Source organism: Halictus rubicundus, chromosome 16 (assembly GCF_050948215.1).
Source record: "Halictus rubicundus isolate RS-2024b chromosome 16, iyHalRubi1_principal, whole genome shotgun sequence".
Classification (NCBI taxonomy): Eukaryota; Metazoa; Arthropoda; class Insecta; order Hymenoptera; family Halictidae; genus Halictus; species Halictus rubicundus.
Window position 1 is genome coordinate 819187 of NC_135164.1, and position 22322 is coordinate 841508.

General features: G+C 39.3%; 2 protein-coding genes across 3 annotated transcripts in view; one reads left to right on the plus strand and one right to left on the minus strand.

Annotated features, from left to right (window-relative positions):
- Pip (heparan sulfate 2-O-sulfotransferase pipe) overlaps positions 1-20364 on the minus strand; it is a 217607-nt gene extending 197243 nt beyond the window's left edge. Inside the window, exon 1 of one of the 2 annotated variants that reach the window (XM_076801765.1) lies at positions 19785-20364. In XM_076801765.1, the coding sequence (XP_076657880.1) occupies positions 19785-19834 (50 nt within the window). In that variant the 5' untranslated portion in view covers positions 19835-20364. The remainder of the gene's footprint in view (positions 1-19784) is intronic. The other variant, XM_076801764.1, reaches the window with a different exon arrangement.
- Positions 1-22322, plus strand: part of LOC143361999 (uncharacterized) — a 533154-nt gene that overhangs the window by 160758 nt on the left and 350074 nt on the right. The gene's annotated exons all lie outside the window — the stretch shown is intronic.

A 22322-nucleotide genomic window follows, 5' to 3' on the forward strand; every position in this document is an offset into this window, starting at 1 on the left:
TTTATTTTCGACACTACCAGTTTCACGGAATTTATTTATCAAATTGGAGTAAACGGAAACTGATGGACAATTACGATTAGGAAATCGGTCCTTGTACAACTGCACGGCTTCTCTTAAACACTGTCGACTTTTTCCATAAATGAAAATCATATCAATCTTATCTTCCTTCGAGTAACGCATTGTGAAACGTTCATCGATAAACTGATCGAGAAATCTTAGAAACTGTGGAAATCTGATAGCAAGAAGGTCTTCTGAGTAATTAGTAGTGGATAAACACGATTCTGTACGAACGTATAGGTGAAGGTATATCATAATTGTCCTCCTGTCAACACCGAGTCTGTTATTATATTATGTATTGCGATACATTTGAATGTATAGCAGCTCAAGGGATCTATTTTTGAACATTTGGCGTAACAGAAATACATCAAATGAATCTTACAAGTTGAATTTTATTTATACCATTTTTCTGGGTTGATGGTCATTTGAAGGTCATATTGTGTTACATGCATGAATTTGTTATTTTTTCAGCTACAACATTACGTTAACGAAAATATATCATTCCATTTAAAAAAAACATCGATAACCTTGAAATCTCATAAAAATGACCTTGACATTTTTTTTCTCTTACACCATTATATGTGGCCCTTCAAACAGTGTAACTTTGTCCTACGTGGTTTTTTTGTACAACGAAAAGTAACGAAGATATTTAGGTGTCCTGCTTTATCGAATTCACCCTGTATAACTTCCAAAGGATGCGTTGCACGAAAAAGTTTTGTATACAGCAGTGGCATGGTCTGAAGAGGTACACTATATAATGTATTTATTTATTTTTTAAAGGTGGAAGTGTTTCGGAGTTTTGAAGGTCGACTTTGTTTTTTTAAATGAAATACTACATTTTTTATACCAAAATAGGGAAGAATGTCGAATTCTGAGTAAAAAAGTATTAACCTTCATTAGCCCTAAACCTAATAATTAACCAGTAATTTCACTTTATTTCCTGAAAATTTTCTTCGCGGAATATCAAGTTAGTAATTCAACCTTATCATAGATTTCCGCAGAACATTGTCACGTAAACATCCCGCTGTTGTCATCGCAGCAAGACAGTAAAAGATTATTTACGATATAACGGCATTAAAACAATGAAATGTCCAGCCAACAGTCCAGATCTCAATCCCAGTGAAAACTTACAGGCAAAATTAAAACAACTCATCAACGAAGAAAAAACCTTCACTAAACACCTTCTCAAAAACCTGAATCTAAACACGAACGTCTTCTCGTCAATTTTCTTCACGACCTCGTGTGGACCAGTGTGCGGTGGATCCAGTGGTTTCCGGTAGACTCCACCCTCTTGAAAATGTGGGAACAGGTGTTTAGTTCCTTGTGGACGAAGGACCTGACATTTCTCTGCCTGGACGCAGGAACGGGCCTGGTCCTCCTCATGAGTTCGCGGAGCCTGAAGACAAAAAGAGGAGGCTATCTGGGGGTGTCCCCCCTGACAAAAATTCCCCAGGAATGTGCAGGCTGCGGCCGTAGAGTATCTTCGCCGGTGAAGCTTGTAAGTCCTCCTTGAATGCGCTGCGCAAGCTCAGCAAGACTGCTGGGAGGAGATCCGGCTAAGGAGTCTCAAGGCTGCACATCAAGGCAGCCCTGGAGGAGCGGTGAAACCTGTCCACCATACCACTGCACTGAGGATGGTATGGAGTGGTGTGAATTCGTTCCGAGCTCAGCAGTGGAGCCAATGCAGCGAAGAGAGCTGACTCGAACTGGATTCTCTGGTACGTTCTTGATGGGCACCGCCACTGGTCAACGGGTGTACCGGTCAATGATGATAAGGCAGTACTGCCGATCGCGCGGCAGTGCTACCTTGACAATGTCAATATGGAGATAGTCGAAACGGTCATCTGGAACAGAGAGATCCCCAAGCGCAGCACGGTTGTGACGGCTAACTTTGGCGCGTTGGCAGGCCTCACACGTGCCCCAGGATGAGGTACCTAGGCCTGGTCATAGACGGCCGCTGGTGATTCGAGGGACACTTCGAGCTCCTCGCCCCCCGATTGGAGAGGACGGCGGCCGCCCTTGCGCAGCTGCTGCCCAATATCGGGGGGCCTCAGCTGAAAGTCCGCCGCCACTATATGGAGGTGGTGCGGTCGATTGTCCTGTATCGGGCCCCCGTGTGGCACCGCTCGCTCGGGACCAGCCGGCGAAGCAAAGCACTCTTGGAAAGAGTGCGGCGCCGGCTGGCTCTGCGGGCCATACGGGGTTACCGCACCATCTCCACTGAGGCGCCAGAACTCCTCGCCGTGGTTCCACCTTTCCATTTGGTGGCGGCGGAGCGGCCGAAGTTATACCACATCGCTCGCTTCTTCTGCCGTCCGCCGGGGGTGGATCTCACGAGCTAGGAGGAGGAGGAGCTCGAGGCCCAGATTCGTCAGGCCCGGGCGGACGTGTTGGCGGAGTGGAGGGCGCTCTTGGCGTCCGATTGTCCGGGCCCTCCTGCCCATATTTGATATGTGGTGCAGGAGGCGGGGAAAGTTGACCTTCCGCCTCACGCAGGCGCTCTCCTGCTACGGATGCTTCGGAGAGTACCTGCACAAGATGGGGCGGGAGCCGACTGTGCAGTGTCACCACTGCGGTGAAGATGTCGACACTGCACACGCGGCGGCACGCGTGGAGGAATGCGCAGCCAGGACAGAGACGCGTCGTGTCCTTAGAGCCGCAGTGGGCGGGTGGGACCTCTCGCTAGCGGCCGTGGTCTACCACATGGCTGGCAGCGAGATGTCGTGAATGGTGGTGGCCTCCTTCTCCGAAGTCGTTATGACGGAGAAGGAGGCCACCGAGCGGGCCCGGGAAAGAGACTCGGGCTTGGCGAGGAGGGTGTGGGCGCTGGGACGTCCCCTGCGTCGACGTATGCCCCCCACGAGGGGGTTGGCGAGGGAAGGGAGGGCGCGGGGGTCTCCCCCGTGCCAATTGGTGCCCCCGGGAGAGGGGGCGGAGTGGGGAAACTCCCCGCGTCTTGATGTGCCCCCACCATTGGGGGCGGTGGATTCGGGGGCTCGGGGTGCGAGCTGACCCGGCCCCCCGGGGGGGGGGGGAGCATAGTTCCCCCCGTGTTAGGACGACACCCCCCGGGAGTGTTCTCCGTGTGAGGGGGTGTCTGTCCGTCCCTTCCCTAGGGAGGGGGATTCGTGGGGGGTTGGGTAGGAATGGTCGGGGCGTGCCGGATCGCGCCTCCGACGGACCTTCCTTCCGGTGGCGGCATCTTCCTGCCTCGGCCGGGGCTGGTTCCTTCGGGACACCGGCTCCGAGCGGGGCACGAAGACTCCGGGAGCTGTGGGTGGACTGAGCTGGGGCTCGGGAAACCCATTCCGAAGGTTCCAGGGATGGGGACACCGGGCGGGTCCCTCCGCCCGGGGTCTTACGGTCACCTCTTACCGCGATCGGTGAGTTTTTCCCTCGGCCGCGGCGGGGCATTACGGGTTAGCTTTCCCCAGAGCGAGGTGGGGAGTTGCTGAGGACAGCGGGGTGTCGCGAGCTGGGGCTCGTGTCGCCTAGCCGATCTGCCCTCCGGGAAGGGGAACGCCGGATGGATAACCCGTGCGATGTCCTACTAGATTAGGCATTGGGAGGGGGGATGTTATACTTCCCCCAACGTGTCGGGAGGGGGGCAGCGAGTTGTTTTCGATACGAGTTCCTCGCTGTCTCCCGTTAGCTCAGGTCGGTCACCGTGGTGGAGTTAGTGGGTATACCCCTTCGGGGCGGTAGTCCCACATATTCCCGCCTCTTTCCCAGGGAGGTCGGGGAATCCGTAATGCGATCATCACCACGTAAAAAAAGGCCTCACACGTGCGTGCGCATCGGAGGCACCCTTCCTCAGATGAGGCCAGAAGAATTTTTGAGCCATCGTTCGGCTTGTAGTCTTGCCGCTGAAATGCACTGCACATCGATGTCGTCGAAGGTCGTACGCCTAACGGTCGCCGAAATATACAGCCTTACAGTCCTGATAGAAACTTCACAGAAAATATCCTGGCCGTTCCAGGCCAGTTCTCTGAGTGTGAGTGTGAGTTGGGTTGTCCTGCAGGTGGGGAAGCTCGGCGTCCGTGGATTGGGCCTCTCTGATGGTGGCACCATCCAGCAGGGTTCGCATGTCAACGGTGATGTGCGCGACGAAGTTTTCTTCACCTTGACGTGAACGAACTTCATATTGAATTGCAGAATGTAGTCCAGCTGTCTCTGTTGTCTGCACGATGCCTTGCCAGCCCGCTGGAATTGTGCAAAGATGAGCGGTTTGTGATCAGTTTTCACAGTAAAAGGGCTTTGTTCCAAGATCCGTCTGAAGAACTTGACTGCTGCGAAGACTGCGAGAAGCTCGTGATTATAATGTTTGTGGTGTATGTTTGTCGATTGATCTTGACATCAAGCGCCATGTTCTGGAAGATTTCTGTACCATGTGCAGCGGGCTGGTCCACTGGCTGGACGACGAGTGAATCATTCGTTGTGTGATTCGTCAAAATTCTGCTTTGACGGCTGCCAGCCTTTCCCTGGACAGTGTGTGGGGGCGCTCGAAAGCCAGGGTCCCTCCGTTTGGATTTGGTGCTAGACCAGCGGATCCTTATTCCACGCTGCACTGCTGCTGAAGACAGTCACATCGCAAAATTGTGTGATTAATCTTGAAATTATCTCGGAGGGAACGGGCCCTGGCGAGTTACCACACTCAACTAGCGAGACGGTATAGACATGAGCGCGCGCGATGTTCCTCTTAGACGCGATAGAGGTCAGTGGGTCTAGGATGCGACGACGCTTGACGTCTACCAGAACACCGTAATGGGCCAGAAGGTCAACCCTGACGATGGCTGATGCAACCCCCGCAATTGTGAAAGGTCACTTAATGGACCGGCGGAGACCCACGTTGAGCTTGATCATCTGGAGGGCGAAGGTTGGAATGGATGTCGAGTTGGCCTCCGATAAGGTAAACCTCTGTGGAGTCAAGGGTGTCTTGACAGCTGAACGTAGCAGGAGGGATACCACGGAACCCGAGTTCACAAGGAATCGCATGCCGAACTGTCTATCGTACACGTGGAGGCTTCTCTTGATAAACGCAGCCGGCGTCGGCCGCCTGTACTAGCGCTGGTGCATCTAGTTTTCCGAATGGTCTATCGGAGACACCATCGGCTTGAACGAGCACGGCTGTTCGCACTTGTGAGCGTCCATCCCATAACACCTATGGTAGAAACAGAATCCCGCGGCGAGGGTGGCAGCGGAACGCGCACGGGCCGGACTGCGGCCCTGATCGTCTGAGCGTCGATAAGAACCCCCTTTCGATGGACCGGAAACCCTGTCCAGTATTTGACGGCTGAGTTCAATGATCTGCATCAGTGACGTGCTAATGGCTGCAACCGGCGTCGTTTGTTCGTCTCAACGGCCAGAGGAAATGGAGGAGAGAAAAGTCCGACAAGTTGTTGTTTTTATTCTATAATAAGCCACCTTTAACTTCCCATCTGTTTTAACTCTATAAAGTAATATTTTATACTTCTAAAACATGAACACATACATTCATAAAGAATATACATATTGTACTCTATTTGGTACATTAGAATCTTTTTCTAATTTCATATCCACATTCTTTTAAAACTCCAGGAACTAGTACTACCCACATAGGTACACCTTTGCACCTGTGGTGGTTAAAGAGACACCTACTAGCCCACGATCCCTGTCCTAGTGACACCCGGTGGTGAAACAGACACCGGCTAGTTACAAAGCAATTATTGATTATACAAAAATGTAGCTGTATTATTAACTTGTGGGTAGGGACTGACTCAGCGAGTGTGCGGCATACCCATACCAATCAGGTCGGCAGACATGCATATATACGAAAATCGCAAGGGTTCCGAATATTACGCTTTCCGCCTTGATAACACAAAGATGTGAATTTTTAGTGAATTCATTCAATCAATCCAGCGTGGATATTCTCTTGACTATTTCGATATTTAAGGCGTAAATCGTAATAACCTAAAAAGACAGACTTGTAGTTTCGGTATTTTTTGCTATGAGCGCTGATGATTGATTGACGTTGTTGTTAATATTGCCTCGTGACAGACAACATATTGCCGAATATTACGATTTCCGTTTCGAAAACGCAAAAGTATCCTAGGATTTCTGAGGAGATACCCACACTAGATTGATCGTTTATCTAGCACGCGAATTCACTCAAAATTCACAACTTTGTGTTATCAAGGCGCAAAGCGTACTATTCGGAAACCTTGCAATTCTCGTATATGTATCGGTGTCAGTGTGCCGCACACTCCACCACACTCGTGAAATGAGTCCACACCCTTAATCACAAAAACACGATTCAATCACACTTATTTTGTTCTCATGAGATAAAGAAAATTCGTTTCTATAAAAGAATACTCTCTCTGGGATCCAAACAAAGGATTAACCCCTTGTCCTACCAGCTAACTTCCGATTGCTCGGGCCACAATAAACAAGATGGTCGGCCACGCGTCGAGCCATTTAGCTGTTTAGCCGTGTGCTTAAACTTGTGCAAATCGTGTATGTCTTATGATATACTGGGTGGTTCACGAGAAACAGGCCACCTAAATAGCTCCGTTAGGTTTAGAAATAAAATAAAATGTTAGAGAGAAAAGTTGTGCTGTTAAAGGAGGCAAATATGGTGATATAAAAAAATGTTTCAATAGCAGTCGTTTTCAAGATTTTTTGAAGGTCATCGATGGTTTTCAAATAGCACCATATATTTTTAACTTCACAGTGTTGTAGCTGATGTCAAGACAAGTTCAATGATGTGGTCCTCTATGACCTCCAAATGACCATGAACTTGAAAATTTATGATAAAGAAAATCATAACTTCAAAATGTGCAATCATTTTATTTGAATTAACTTAAATGTTATTTAAATGAAATTATGACCTTGAGCAGTAACACAAACATTTAAACGTTTTACAAGGCAATAAATCATACTTTTAATTGTTTCTGTTGGAATTGATTTACAAGATCTAACTATTCTTTTTTGCATGTTCTCTGGTGTAGTCGGTTGATTACGATACACATCGTTTTTGAGTGTTTCTGTCGTTTTTTTCGACGAAAATAATATTTCTCCGGATGTCTTAATGTTGATAGGTGTTATTGGTTTCTATAACATATCTTAAGAAATATAAACTAGAAACCTAATCAAACCTGATAACTATTGAAACCTAAAATAAATTTCTCAGTTTCTGTTTTTACAAGTTGTCTAGTTAAAATTGACGTTGTAATCCAACGTTATAAGTAGACTCTACTTTTTTACGCAAACATGTATTTTGCAAATATTACTTTATAAAAATCGTTATAAATGAGCAACTTTTTTCAGCAATTAAAAGATCTCTTGTGTTACGAATTAAATAACAATATTATTAATTTTTATTAACACTCAGATTTTCTTGTATTTTACTTTGCACGTACCATTAGTACCTACCTAAAGATCAGCAGTATACTTACAGCGTTTGGCATCTGCAAAATTTTCGAAAACACATAAGAAAACAAGTTTCTCAGCTTAAAAAGAACTCAGTTGCAAACCTTTAAGAGCTCTAAACCATTTAGAGTAATTACAATTAGATGGTGTTTAATTTTTTAAATGGAATTGTACGTATTTTTTAAAATCATAGGTATGCGTGCATTAAAACAAACTTAAACTATGTGCGATACAACTAGTTTTAATGTCTTATATTTGTTTGTTGCAAGGAATCTCCTAGCCATTAAAAATAATTTTTCTCGCTTTCAGATTCTTATAAAACAATTCATGAGTGGACTGCGGATCTTTATGCAAAATAAAAATTGTCTACCTCGATTGCGAAAGGAAGGAGGAAAATAAAAATGTTTTTTTTTTGGTTTTAATAATTTTCATAGATTGGAGATAATATATTGATGTCCTTAAATTTTATTTATCTTCTAATTATTTTGAATTTAACTTAACCCACGTTTGCAATAAATGCATAAAATCCGCAATCTATTCATGACCACTTCTTACTTATCAATTACCGGCTGTATACAAAATATGCAAATGTTTCGAACAAAGGTTTGAAAATGTATAAATTATTCCAAACAAATGTTTGAAGACATAAATTATTGCAGACGAAAATAGCATCATTCTGAGAATACATGATGCAATATGTTTTTCACCATTTTTCAGTTTAATCGTGTAATATCTGTGTATCTTAATGTTCCGCATAGCACAGAAACCTTCTTAATTCTTATTCATAACTCGGAAACGTTTATCTATCTTTATGTAGATAAACATTTAAGCCCATCTCTGGATATAATACATAATGATCACGAAACACATGAAATTTCCACGATATTTCCCAACGACTCCACTAATTGTGTGTAAATGGTTGTCCGTAACTTAATATGCATGTTGCAAAAGGTTTCTATCCGTTACTCGTTTTTTAGGTCTCTTGAAAAGTTCACCGTCAGGCACAAAGACCGCGGAAGCACATTTTCAGCGATGGAGGACTCGCATCGCGTGTTTTTAATGGGATCACCACCTTAAGTGACGCCAAAGTATAAGAGGCGCTGCTGGTTTAGCACGCAAGCATGCTACATAACTTGACCATCGCATAATAAAGGAAAAACAAACAACAGCAATTATTCATGTCTAAGGCGCACCGTGCGATGCTCTGGGAGCTAATCGTCGTAATACCGTAAAGTTTTCTTAGAAAATGCAAATAACGAGATTTTCTAATTTCCATCGTGTTATCTTGAAAGATCATAGGTAACGAAATGCTTCGTAAAAGTGCCATTTACACTTCTACAAAGAGAATTTAATTTTGTGCATTTTTAAGCCTTAACGTTAATTCGAATATGTTTAATCATTAAGCTGCGGATTTTTATGCAAAATAAAAATTGTTTGGATTTATTGCAAGGTATAGAATCCACATAGACATTTAATTCTCTTTTTAATCATTTTAAGGAGTTGAAAATAATACGAGAGTTTTTTTCGAATGCTTTAAATACCTTTACTGTTTTCCATTTAATCGACCCATTTTTATCATAAATCGAATCGAAATCTATGGGAAATATTTTACAATTTTAACTATAGAAACTGAATGTTAAGTGCCATTTGCTCTTCTAAATTTTATACGAAAGCAACTTATTATTTAACACGCTTGAACCTCATAGATGTACATATGTAATTCTTTATATGTCGATTACTAATGAGAAGAAATATATTTGATTGTTAGAATGAAAATCTATGGATAATTTTCTTGCAAGAAAGAAGCTAATATTAAATAATCGATATTTCCTATCTACGTTACCCTGCGACACAATTTAAATGTACAATGGTACGGTTGCCGAAAAACGTATAATTTATCTGTATTAATATACAGGTATTGTTCGGATGCGGATTTTCGAAAATGATACGCGGACGATTGTTCCGCCCAAGGTCGTAAGTCTTGGGCCCGGTTGGATCGCAGACGCGTCACTCCCGATACCGTCGAGGATTACTGTCCGCCAAATTAATTTTGGACAGCCGTTTCAATATTTGATCGATTCAATTTAATTGGAAGCGCGTTTCGTCCCAGACCTGCTAGAGGACTCGTCGGTAAGGCTGATCTAGCAGGTCCTCCCTTAGACGCGTCGGTTCGTCTCGTGTTTGGTCGTTGTTTTCGATCGCGAGAGCGTTTCGCGTCGGATCTTGGTTGTTGGAGATCCGTCTTTTTTAATAGACTTGAAACTGAATGTTTCACGTTTGAAACTGAATGTTTCACGTTGAAACTTGTTTAGCTATGTCGAACTCTGGATACACGCGCGACGCACGATGTTATCGCAACGCGATCACGAACGCAAGAGAGCTCAGATCGAGCGGCCCTCACGAGAATCGTTTTGGACAAAAACCGATCGTCCTCACGAGAATCGTTTCGGACAAAAGCTGATCGTCCTCACGAGAATCGTTTCGGACAAAAGCTGATCGCTCGCCAGGCTTACATAGCACGACGACGGAACCCCGTCTTAACAAAACTGAATGTTTCACGTTTGAAGACTTGGAATTGAATGTTCGAAAAAGACTTGGAACTGAATGTTTCACGTCTGAATCAAACTCGTGAGAGCGTTTGATTTTTAGTTCTTCCATCTCGTGAGGCTCCTCTATGTATTGAGAGGGCAGTCCTCATGGAAGAGGAAGTGCACTGATTGGTTCTGCTGAATGTTGCGTTACCCAATCAGCGCATCATTGATTGATTGTCACCCTGTTTGGGTGAGCTGAAAGGGCCTTGCCCTGGAGAGCGTAAGCTGATGCCGGTCTCTCAACAAGGCTGACCGTCGACACTTTTGGACAGTGCCTTTTTGTTTGGGTGGTCCTTCGTAGGACTTAATTTATGACGTCCCGCAACCATAGGAAGTGAAAACAAACGAAAGGCAGGCTGTGATTGCGAGCCTGAATGGTCGTCACTGTTGCGCCGTGCCTAATCGTTGAAAGTGATCACTTAGTTACGAGCGTATCATAAACAATTGTCCGAAGGCAAGCACCACTTGAATTGTTCCTTGCGACGGAACAGGTATTTTAAATTGGAACACTCAATATTATGAATTTCGATAATATAGATTTTACTGCAGAAAACATATAGGAATAATTTGATTAATGATAAAGACGATTAGACACAACATTTCAAAACTCTATTCTGTTAGACGTGTTGAATTACTACATATATTTCTCCATGAATTGACAAATCTCCAGCATGATGACCTAAAAATGTTTTAAAATCTTATGATTGAAACTGTACATATGTATGATTATTACCTATTATCGATCGATTCCTGTCAACTTTAACAACGTGAACCTTTTTTTGAATAACGCAATGATTCTTTTACTACGGTGTCAAGAAGTTTCGCGCACCTGTCGTCCTATGTCTATAACAAATGAGGCACGGTGACAGTGCGGAGCAAAATACAGAATAAACATCGAAGAATTTCGATTCTCTCAAAAAAACTGCATACGTTTTACCGTTTTACAATTTATCATTGAGTTTTTAGCAGAAATGATGATTCGATTCCAGACCAATTTTAAGCGAATCTAATCAATTATCAACTGAAAATATTTCAATTATAATATAGCTGCGATTAGCCAAGATTTTGCCAAAAACTGTCGATTGCAGATTTTCAAGTAAAACTTTCATTCAATTAAATTATTCACGCTAAAAATATCGCAGTTCAAATAAAACTTTCACTTAACCGAGAATTTAAAAGAAATGATTACTTTTACGTAAAATAACATTTACTGATTAATGTTTCACAAATTGATTTTAACATTAAAAGGAGGCAATGTTCAACGCCATTTTACCTGTGCATCAGACTTCGTGGAAGTTGTTATCCCTGAAGGAACTATAAAGAGGTTTTCCAGAGCCTCATCTCATTATTAAAATATTCAAAATACGTTACTTATATCGCCTACAATACGTTGATAAATTATGAATTTGTTAGATACAGAGCTAAAAGGTATTATCTGTGAAACCACGACAGATATCGACTTATAGCTAAAACTGGATAAAGAGTGTCCATTATTTTCATTCCATGAAAGGTAGGCAGCCGCAAGTGTGAGTTTTTGCAAAAATACCCTGGCCAATACGTTAAATCCGGTTTAAAAGTTCTTCAACACGTCTGACTTGAAACTCTCAGACAGGTATTTGGTTACAGTGAATGCGCGTTGTATGTCAGCAGCACGGGTTTTGATGTCACTTATTTTCCAGTAGTCGCGGATTCGTTGATCCGCGCCGAACGTAGAAAAGGATGACGATACTCGCCGCCGAGGCCTCGGCCGCCAAGGTGTGTAAATAGTTTCGTCCTATATTTTATTGATCAAAGTCACAGCAGCAAATGCTGCCGACGAGACCCTACTATTCTTAGTTCGGAACGTAGAAAAGGACAGCGAAGTTCGAGAATTTCTTTATTTTTCATTATTTTTTTACGAGACTTTCACTAATATATTTGTTGAACTTTTCTGATTAAAATGATATTTTATGAAAGTCCCATCAAAAAGTCATGAAAAAGAAAGAAGTTTTGTTATTAGATTAGTAGTGGTCTTCTGGTCTCACACCGATATACCGCATCCGTGTTATGTTTACACCCCTCGGCGGCGGCGGCTCTTGAGCTTCTTCGCCCGTCACGGGGTATACCTCGCAGTAGTAGGGATTATTCCCCGACGTAACTCAGAATTCTCGGAGACGTATATCCCAGGTTCACTGTATAAATTTGATGTTTATTTGTTTCGGTAACTTAAAAAGCTCAAGAACGTCGAACGTCAAACATAAGAACGTCGATCTTTGTTTACAGCGCCTAGCTAATAGCCGTCAACTACTTAAGAAGTTACAAATTAATAATATAATTTGTAATGTTTTATAACAGTAAATAACATAATGTGATATGTCATTGAATTCGTCTCGGAAAAATGCTATCATGTTATGACAAAAAAATATATGGTTCCATTTAAAAAAATGAATTTGACTTTGAAATGCCCCCCCCCCCTATTCGAGTCCTTAAAAAAGTACACCATATGATTGTTCCCTTCATACCGAATAATTTTTGTAAACAAATTTTTTTCGTTACTTCAGTGCGTCATGAGATATTTCCATTTTCAGATAAACGAAACACCGTGTATGTACATGCAGGGTGTCCCACTCAACTTTTTTTAGAATAACTTCTAAAGTATGCATTGTACGAAAATATTTTGTATAGGAAAGTTGTATGGTTTGGAGGGATACATTATGTAATGCATATATGTTTTTCTAATTGGAGGCATTTCGTACATTTCAAGGTCGCCTTGATTTCTGTAAATGGAAAGACCTACTCTTTCTGTATCGTGAATCGATAGAGTATCGGATTTTGCGTAAAAATGTACTGACTTTCATATGTCCTAGATCTAATAGTTAACGAGATGTTATCGAAATAATATTCCATATGTACTCACCAAATTCTACTGTAGTTGAGTGACATCAGTTCGAGCACCTATTAGCTTCCAAGCATAGTTGGGCATTATTCGAATTGTTCCGAATAAATATTTATCTAGGATAATTAGTCGAATAAATTCTTTTTAGTCGAATATTTTATTCGAATATCTATTACAAAATTTTTCGAATTATGCAAATAATTGATGACTGTTTTTGTTTTTACGTAATTTTATAAGAATATTTCAGATCAGTTTCATTCTGTACAAATAAATTCTGATTTTGATAAGTTTTGATTCTATTCGATATTTATTCGATAGTGTCGAACAAAATTTTATTCGTTAGTCTTTATCTCTTATCCATCATCCGAATAAAATTTTTCTCAACTCTGCTTCCAAGTATACTTAAGTTAACTATTAGATTTAGGACATATGAAGGTCAACAAATTTTTACTCAGAATTCGATACTCTATTGACTTACGATACAGAAAGTAGATTATTCCATTTAAAGAAATCAGGTGACCTCGAAATCTCCGAAACACCTCCACTTACAAAAAAAAAATATATGCATCACATAATGTAATGTATCCTCCAAACCATACAATATTTCTATTCAAAACATTTTCATACAATGCATACTTTAGAAGTTATTCAGGGTTAACGAGTTGCGTGGGATACCCTGTATTATGTATGCATTGATAAACGTTTATAAAAACCGTTCTAAATACATATGTGAGGTGTAGAAAGTCAATGTAAGTCTAAGAAATTGTAAGAAATGAAGTTCTTATCGTCAACTTAGCATTTATTGATGTACTTATTGACTGTGGATAAAAAAGTACAAATATGCTCTCATCAAACATTGGAATATGTTCAGAGGAGATTTTCAGCATATAAATTACTTTTATGATAAATATGATTGTTACATATTATAATGCAAATTACAAATGGTGATAAATATTATACAATTACTATATATCATGGTAACATTGTATTTAATCATATTACAGTGAACTATATTTAATAAATTTGACTCATACCTTACATATTTTTTGCATATTTTGTATATTTCGACATATGAAATGTGCATAAACAATAACAAATTTCAAATGCGCATAAAAGTGATTAACAAAAACTACTTATTATGTTTTTAATAAATGAAATACCACTTTTCAGTTATAGAGAAGTCTCATAAACCGAGTCTCTTAAGCCTCATAAAAGCTCCCCAGAAATAGTTATACAAATATCTTAGGTTAATAAAGATGAAATGACGATGATTCATGTGACGAGTATCGATAAATTCCTGTCAGACTACAGCGTCTATGAAGAGACTCTATAAACAGTCCGGTCATTAGAATTGTTCAGTGACGTGTCTGCAAAACTCGAAAAGGCAACGGATATCACCGATGCGAGGCCAAGCAGTTATTGCGGCGCGTTTATGGTAACATCGCAGAAGAAAGTAGCCGTGAATTTACACGGAATCCGGTGTATGTGAACTAGTAGGTCGTTCACGATTCGTGCACACTTCGCATTATTCTGCCGACCAATCAACGTGATGGATCGATTTGTTCGCGGTTCCAGAACCGTGCAGACTTTGCTGAATAACCTTTCATCCATTACATCAGCCGTACTCGCCGACGAAATATATCTCACCGTCATTCAGGAATGCTGCGATCTGTCTTCCTACTGCAATAAAGTCCTTAAATCTTCCGATTACCAATCTCAGACTTTCCGGTACGATTAATGCGGCAGCAGCGATGAACAAAAACCTTTTCAAAAAGTACACGAATAACATTGTCAATTCATTGTTTTGTAATTTCTATTTTTTCGAACGCGAAATGTATTTAGATATCTGATTGCTATGCCCTTACAAAATACATCTATTGAAAAGGGACATCGTCCAAGTGTAACCACACCGATTTTAATGAAATTTATACAGGATTTAGTTTGTTGAAAACTATTTGATACGTACTTTTTTGTCTGCAATTATCTCTATCTAGGAAGTGAAAATAGCCCTCGAAATTGGTGGTCCAAATCCTATTTTTGACAATATCTCGGGGACTAGGGTATGCACCCAATTACTGTGGGGATGTAAATTATTGTGCCTATATTAATTATACTTATTTTTCAAGCATAATTAACATTAAAAAAGAGATGTTAACAGTTACTGGGTCCCTTAGGGTACCATGGCAAAAAAATTATTAGATCTCGAGATATTTTCAAAAAATGTCTTTATTGAAGAAGATGCTCAAACGCTTCTCCATTACATTCTAAACATTTCTGATAACGTAAGAAACGTTACGACACGTTTTACGTGTTAGTAAAATACATTTTCTTGTATTTAGTGAAATACAGCTACACTTTTTCAAAATCTTAGTTTTCGTACTCGAGTTACGATACGTGAATTGCTACTGAATGATGAAATGCTTACTCGTACAAATTGGTTTCTGTTATGATAATAATGTCGAAAGGGCGTTTACGTTTACAACATAGTCATGAAGTGTTCGAGTATCTCCTTTAATAAAGACATTTTTTGAAAATATCTCGAGATCTAATAATTTTTTTGCCATGGTACCCTAATCATTTTTTACGTAGAATGAACGGAAGAATCGATACGTGCAAAAAAATATGCATTTCTATTTAAAGAAATGATGCAATTGTTAATTGCACATGCACTGCTGCATCTAAAAAAAAATTTAAAGGCCTACAGATGTAGTGCTCTTCGAACCATTTATCTTTCTCCTTTATCATTTTTTCGTAAATGCAATAATAACGGAGTTATGACTTAAAACAATTGCGTGGATCACCCTGTATAATGCAGTTGCCGAATACCTTCCTATTTTATACTGGGTGTTTCGCCCGATTTTGACATCTTGATTTTCTTGCTACTATTACTCCTAGCACAAACTGTTTCAGAGGAAATTTTTATGGTATCGAGTGGGGCATATTTTGCTGTTATTAGTTTTTTTCGTGAGTAGACGAGTAAAGGTCGCATGAAGGTCAACTTTGTCTTTCTAAATGTAATCATGTATTTTTCTAGCTCGACATTAGTTATAGAAAAACATTAACCTGCTTATGTCGAACAGTTAATAGTTCAGGAAATACTTCGATTTAAATTATTGTAATGCATCCCATTACTGTCATACTAATGCGTTTGTTTTTATTTATTGCAGAAAAGGTTCAACGTAACAACCATTTACATCACGGCACTTTTTAACCCTTAACGGTCCGGAAGTATTTCAAGTTTACTTCCCACCAGGTCCAAGCGGAACATAGATAACAAGCGGAAACAAATTCACAGAAGTGACCTGGCACAATGCTTAACGCGTTCATTATGTAAATATGACAATAAAAAGAGTGATAAAAATAATAAAATGATTTTTGCCGCCATATACGCGGCATTGGACCCAGTAAGTAAAAATACCATGCCGTTTGTATGGCGGCATTGATCCGTTAAGGGGTAAATCACGTACCACAGAAAAGAAACTACATATATATAGTGCGCGAAAGTAGATACTTCAAGTTTTAAAATGTGTCCAGATTTATTGTTGAACAATTTTTTTAACGAAATTATCACTGTTTAAATGTCAACAATTTCTCGAGGATCGAAAACTTAATGCTAACAATAAGAGAAATATGTTTACTAAAAGAATCAATGATTGATCAAATGTACAGTATATGAGTAGTGTAGTACAAAATATTAATTATATGTAAAGTTTCTGATCGAGTGTTGATTTGATGTACTTGTCTAATATAATCAGTTGTATTTTTGCTACGCAATTTCATACTTTATAGTGTGCAATGAAAATGGGAAAAAATGATAAGCATCTTTTGTGCAACTATCTTTTAGAGGCACGAATGGGTTAATGAAACCAGAATTGAAATATTAAGATTTACCAGAGTAATTATTCTCCTAACCCATTAAGATCCTACTGTTCGTAGTAAAGATACTCATATACATATATCATAATAATATTCCCTATGATTCCTGGCAGAGACTATTATATGATTACTAATGACTGAACAGTGGCTTCTCATGGAAAATATAAATGTTCTACATCAATTGCAAGAAGTGAATAGCTAAACAGAAATGGATTTCCATCATAATTATAGTACATCAAAAATAATATGACAGTACATACTTATTTTCGATATAATACTATAAAATACGATATATTTGACGCGATATATCTAATTCGATACAAAAGAAAATGAAATTCTTAAATACCTTACTCTGTTAACGTGACCTATGTACTTTTACATGATTCTATAAATTTTGGTTGACCTTTAAGTCGTTCGAGAATTATTTAAGCTACAAAATGAAATATTCTCGAAATACTTTTGTACTGATGCAAATTGTAAATTTTGATACAATTCTATTTTCGGTAATTTTTCAAACGATTTATTTATTTCAGATTTTTTTAGCTACTGAAAAAAATAAAAATATATACAATACTTTTATATTGACATAAGTTTTTGTCAATTTTTATAAGATTCTATGTATGTTAGTTGTCTTCCAATAGATTTATTTTCAAACTCCATTTTTAAAATATCGTATATATATTCATTTCGACATTCTACGAGACGGTAACGTCAGAATGTGCCTAGTAGCCTTCGCAAACGTGAGAATCATGAGAACAAAAAGTGGTGGCGTTAGGTATAGCCGGTCTCCAAATAGGGATTATGGCAGCACTAGAGTTAAAAGGAGATAATTATGCTAGCGGTACAATCCGATAGAGAAATTCTATTGTTTATCCGAAGAGAACTAGAAACTGTAGAATACAATTTATCCATACTAATAATAAACTGGTCGGTTTCCATTGTAAATTAACGCGAAGTAGTAATTAGATGATTATAACAGCGATAGAAGAGAAGTAATTGCGTAGGATCATCAGTTGCTCGCTACAAGTTTAAACAGCGAGAAATTAAAACAGACACTGGATAAACAATGTGTGTCTCCGAAATGCTATAGAGGAAAATAAAGAACAATTGTTATTCGAATTTTACATAAATGTATCATCAGTGAACGTATAATAAGTGTTTTGAACTCATTATTAAATAAGAAACGTATTGAGCTAATTTTCTATTGTTTTTCATGACTCTCTTTTAAGAGGACACGTGTGTGACATATTAATTCGAAGGATTGATATACGTTCGTACAAAAATGCAACAAATATAACGTTCTAGAGAAAGCGCACGCAGGTCCGCCGTCCGTCCTGTTAACTTTGCGTAGTTGTAACTTTCTTCGAATAATTGTATTCAACCACCTAGAACCACGCCTGTAAAACATTTTTCTAGGCTGTTCGTTTGAAACCTTTGTTTCCTAAAGAAGTTCACCAGAAATAAAAATAAACAATACCAACAGGGTCAGAAGTAATTACAAATAATTATTGTCAATTCAGTGAATTGATGACTTTAGTTGTCAATCAGTATAGTTGTCAGTATAAATTGTTGATCTCAATCGCTGAGTCAAAGTCTTAGTCGTTAATCATCAATTGTTAGTTTTCAATCGAAGCTAGATTGAAACACTATTATTTAAAACTTTCTCGTAGGCAGGGAGACTCGTTTCTGTATAAATCGATGTTCAAAACCTGCATTTATATGTAATAAGTAGAGATAACTAGAAACACAAGTAAGAACGAGTAGAAATTGTAGAAATAAGGAAACATGAGTGCCAATATATAGAAATAAATAAAAAAAGGTAAGATATACAAACATATATTAAAAATAAGTGGAAATGAGATGGAGTAAGTTTAAATAAGTTGACATTAATTTCAAAAGGTTGAACTGTATCTCGTTGATAAAACTGATAAATTTCGACTTTTTAGAGTATTAAAAAATACCCACCCATTTCGAATTAGCTCGATCTAGGTACTCAACTTCTGACAACTCCAAGAAGTCGCTAGTGAATCGGGTGGAACAAAAAAGATCAATGTGTCTAGCAGTATTTTCAAAAAAGTGCTCAAAAATAAAAACGATGAATAAAGATCTGGACGCGCATACTTAACCGGGCTCAGTCTCTCCCGTCGTCAGAAGCGTGTGTTTTGTTTACCTAACGTTGAACAAAGCCATTCACAAATTCATCAGCTGAAGTCCAATTAACACGTAGACTACCGTGACATCGATATTTAGTAACGGAATTATTTGTTCACATTTAAAAACCAACTATTCTGAGAATAAATTGAATGTGCCAAATTATTACATTTTCTTAAGATGCAACATTCCAAAAGCGTGTACCCAAAAATTGTATGCTTTAATTCAAAGAAATGGCAGAGCGAGTATAAAATAATATGACAATATTTCCAGATTTGTTAAGTGTTTCTATTTTTGTACTTCGCCTATCCTTTTTTGTCATAAATGCATAAAATCTGCAGTCTATTGATACATTTCTGTTTTTCTCCCACAAATCATCTCAAAACGATGCCGCCAGAGGAGAATAGCCTCTTAATATCATATATCTTAACTTCTTAGTGTGATTGAATAAATTTTTTACGTTTAATCCAATTGTTGTGTTTGCTAAGTCGAGAGTTAATGTGTTTATAGGCTTTCCAATTACTGTGCTACATCTAGAGAAGTAGCTCACCCGATTTTCACGAATAACAATCTCAAGGAAATACAATACATTCCCAAAAACTTTAAAAACAGAGCTTTGATAGCCAATCAAAGTGTCAAGGAAACTTCGCTAACTAAAGCCTTGACATTAAGGAGCACTAAAAGTGACTACTTTACATTACTTTATAAAAATAACAAGACTGTACCTATCGAAATTTTTAGTCTTTTTTGAAATAGTAGGTGTACACACAAAGAAATCAATTTGTTGAATAATTCGAGATATTACAGCCTATAATTTTTTGACTTACCTTTTTGGAACAGGCACCCGCCTGTGCTTCCACACGTTATCGTTCAGCATCGTGCCACCGGGAAGATGTCGTATCAAGGAACAGTGCCCACTTCCTCTAGCTCAATCGGATCCTTAGATCCGAAATGATCGATCGCAATTCATCAAGCAAGAACAACGGCCGATCGAGCGCGATTGGTACATGCACTTCTTCGTTTGCAGCGCGTTAACTGGACTCCGGTAGGAATTATCGTCCTTAGCGATCACTGAAACTTCAACGGACCGCTTCAGAGCTGATTCGAAGTCCGATCTCGCCCACCGGCGCGTCAAACAAATATTCACTTCGAATATCCGAATTCGTTAAACCGCGCGCCTCACTGAAAATGTTGTGTACCCGATTGAAATTCGATTCGACGACCGGGATTTTCGATGAATATCACAAGGGTTGATCACGTGGATGATTTCGGTCTGGCTCGGCCAATTTTTCACGATGATTGTCTGTCATCGATTGGAGGTTGAAATACGCGACAGGTGTGTACCACGAGCGATAGCGACCGATCCGTACGCACGGTCGGCTGGTCAGCACGCGACTGCCGTTCGCTCGACGGCCACTCGGGTATTCCACACGAGAAGCCCGAACTCGAACAGGAGACGAGGAGACGAGGAGACGAGGAGACGAAGAGACGAAGAGACGGTACGCGATACACTCTACTCGGAGCCCGCTCCGTTACTCAGCCGGCCCATAATGCGATTCTACTCCACATTCGCTTGCGACGCTCTGTCCCCACCGACCTCTTTCGCCCGCGAGAAAGGCGCCACTTTCCTGGAAGATCGCGGCTGCGGGAAGGTGCTCGACCCCGAACTTCGATTTGAGATACCACACGACCCTTACACACGCCCCACCTACTGCTCCACCTGTAAAAAGATCGTGCTGGTGCGCTATCTTCTACTTCTCATGATAGAATTCATCCCCAAGCATTGCGCACTTGAATGAATAGGCATTTTTGTTGGGATTTTTGTTGAATAAAATAGATTTGTTAACATAAGCTTTGATCTGGGCACTTCTGAAATTACGTTATTTGAAACCATCATATCAAACATTTCATTTTATTTTGTAATTACTTCCAGGCCTGTGATCGGTTTTAAAATAATACTTTAAATAAACAAATTTACTCGGGTATAACTTTTGAACCAGTGAACTCTGCGTACTGCAATTTGGATTCCGCGCACTAAAATTTAAAGTTCTATCATTTTTTCGTCGAATTGTATAATATTAGATTCAGAAAAGTTGAAAATTTTTGGTCCTATCAGTGGAAGTTTAACCTATGAAATGTGTTGACCTATGTGTTTGTTATTTTACTGTATAATTATTTGCAATAATTATTTTAGATAATTGTGACATTGTCTTCGAAATTATGTCTAGTGATCTGATTATCAGGTTTGGGTCTTTATACTAACATCCTTTGTTGAATATTACTTTAATGGTTATTTCTTTTAATCAATTTAAAATAAAAAAGCTAACGAAATAATACATTATTTGAAATTGCTATTATTTCAAATGAATAAATATTATTATTTACATCTTGAAGTAACAGTATTGAAAATAACGATGTGAAATAAATTATTTCAAATAGTTATTTCTTATTTTCATTTCAAACAAAATTTTCCCAAGTCTGCATAGGCCCTATTACCGAGTCCGTCCTTATTAATGTGCTTTCATAATTCAATAAGCAGTAAAGATTAATTTGAAGAAATAAATGGAGAAACTATTCTTTTTTCATTATATTAAACTATTAATGTATATGTTATAAAGGAAAATATGGCATTACTTAACACTGTTTTTCCAAATGAATTAATTGATCACAGTTAGCACAACTGTAGTCAACGTATTCTGTCAATGTATTTTATTAATTGAAATTGAATGAATTTTTGATCATTCACGTTCTTGATTTATTACAAGATTGTTATCTCCATTCTGTAGTTCTTTTTACCACCAACGAATTTCCACGGATCTTAATTATATTTCTATGAGTTTGTGTTCACATACAATATAAATGTTGACCTTTTGCTGCAACGTAGAGTTTGAATTTTTACATTTCATGCATCTTTTACGAGGCGATAACCACTCGAAGTTAACAATTTTCAATTTTTTTGCTGTATGACTTTTCTACCTCATCCACCACTTTTACAACTTGACCATCATTTTGAGAAATAATGGTGTGTATGCACTTTTATAGAATGTAAAGAATAACATCTTATTAACATTTTAGGTGTCGGAGCTATTCAAAATTTGGCCATTTTTTTACATCCTTCTTTGATTTATTGTTGTACAGTGTTTCCTTGATATATGTCCACAACACGGGTCTACCCAGGGACATATATCGGCTAGAAGATATTCTTTGCTACACTGCCGAACGTAGAAAAGGACAGGGAAGCTCGAGTGGCCCTGGTCGCCGAGGAGTATAACATAACACGGTTGGGTATATAAGTCTGAGACCAGAAGACCACTACTAATCCAATAACAAAACTTCTCCATTTTATATTATTTCTTTATGGGACT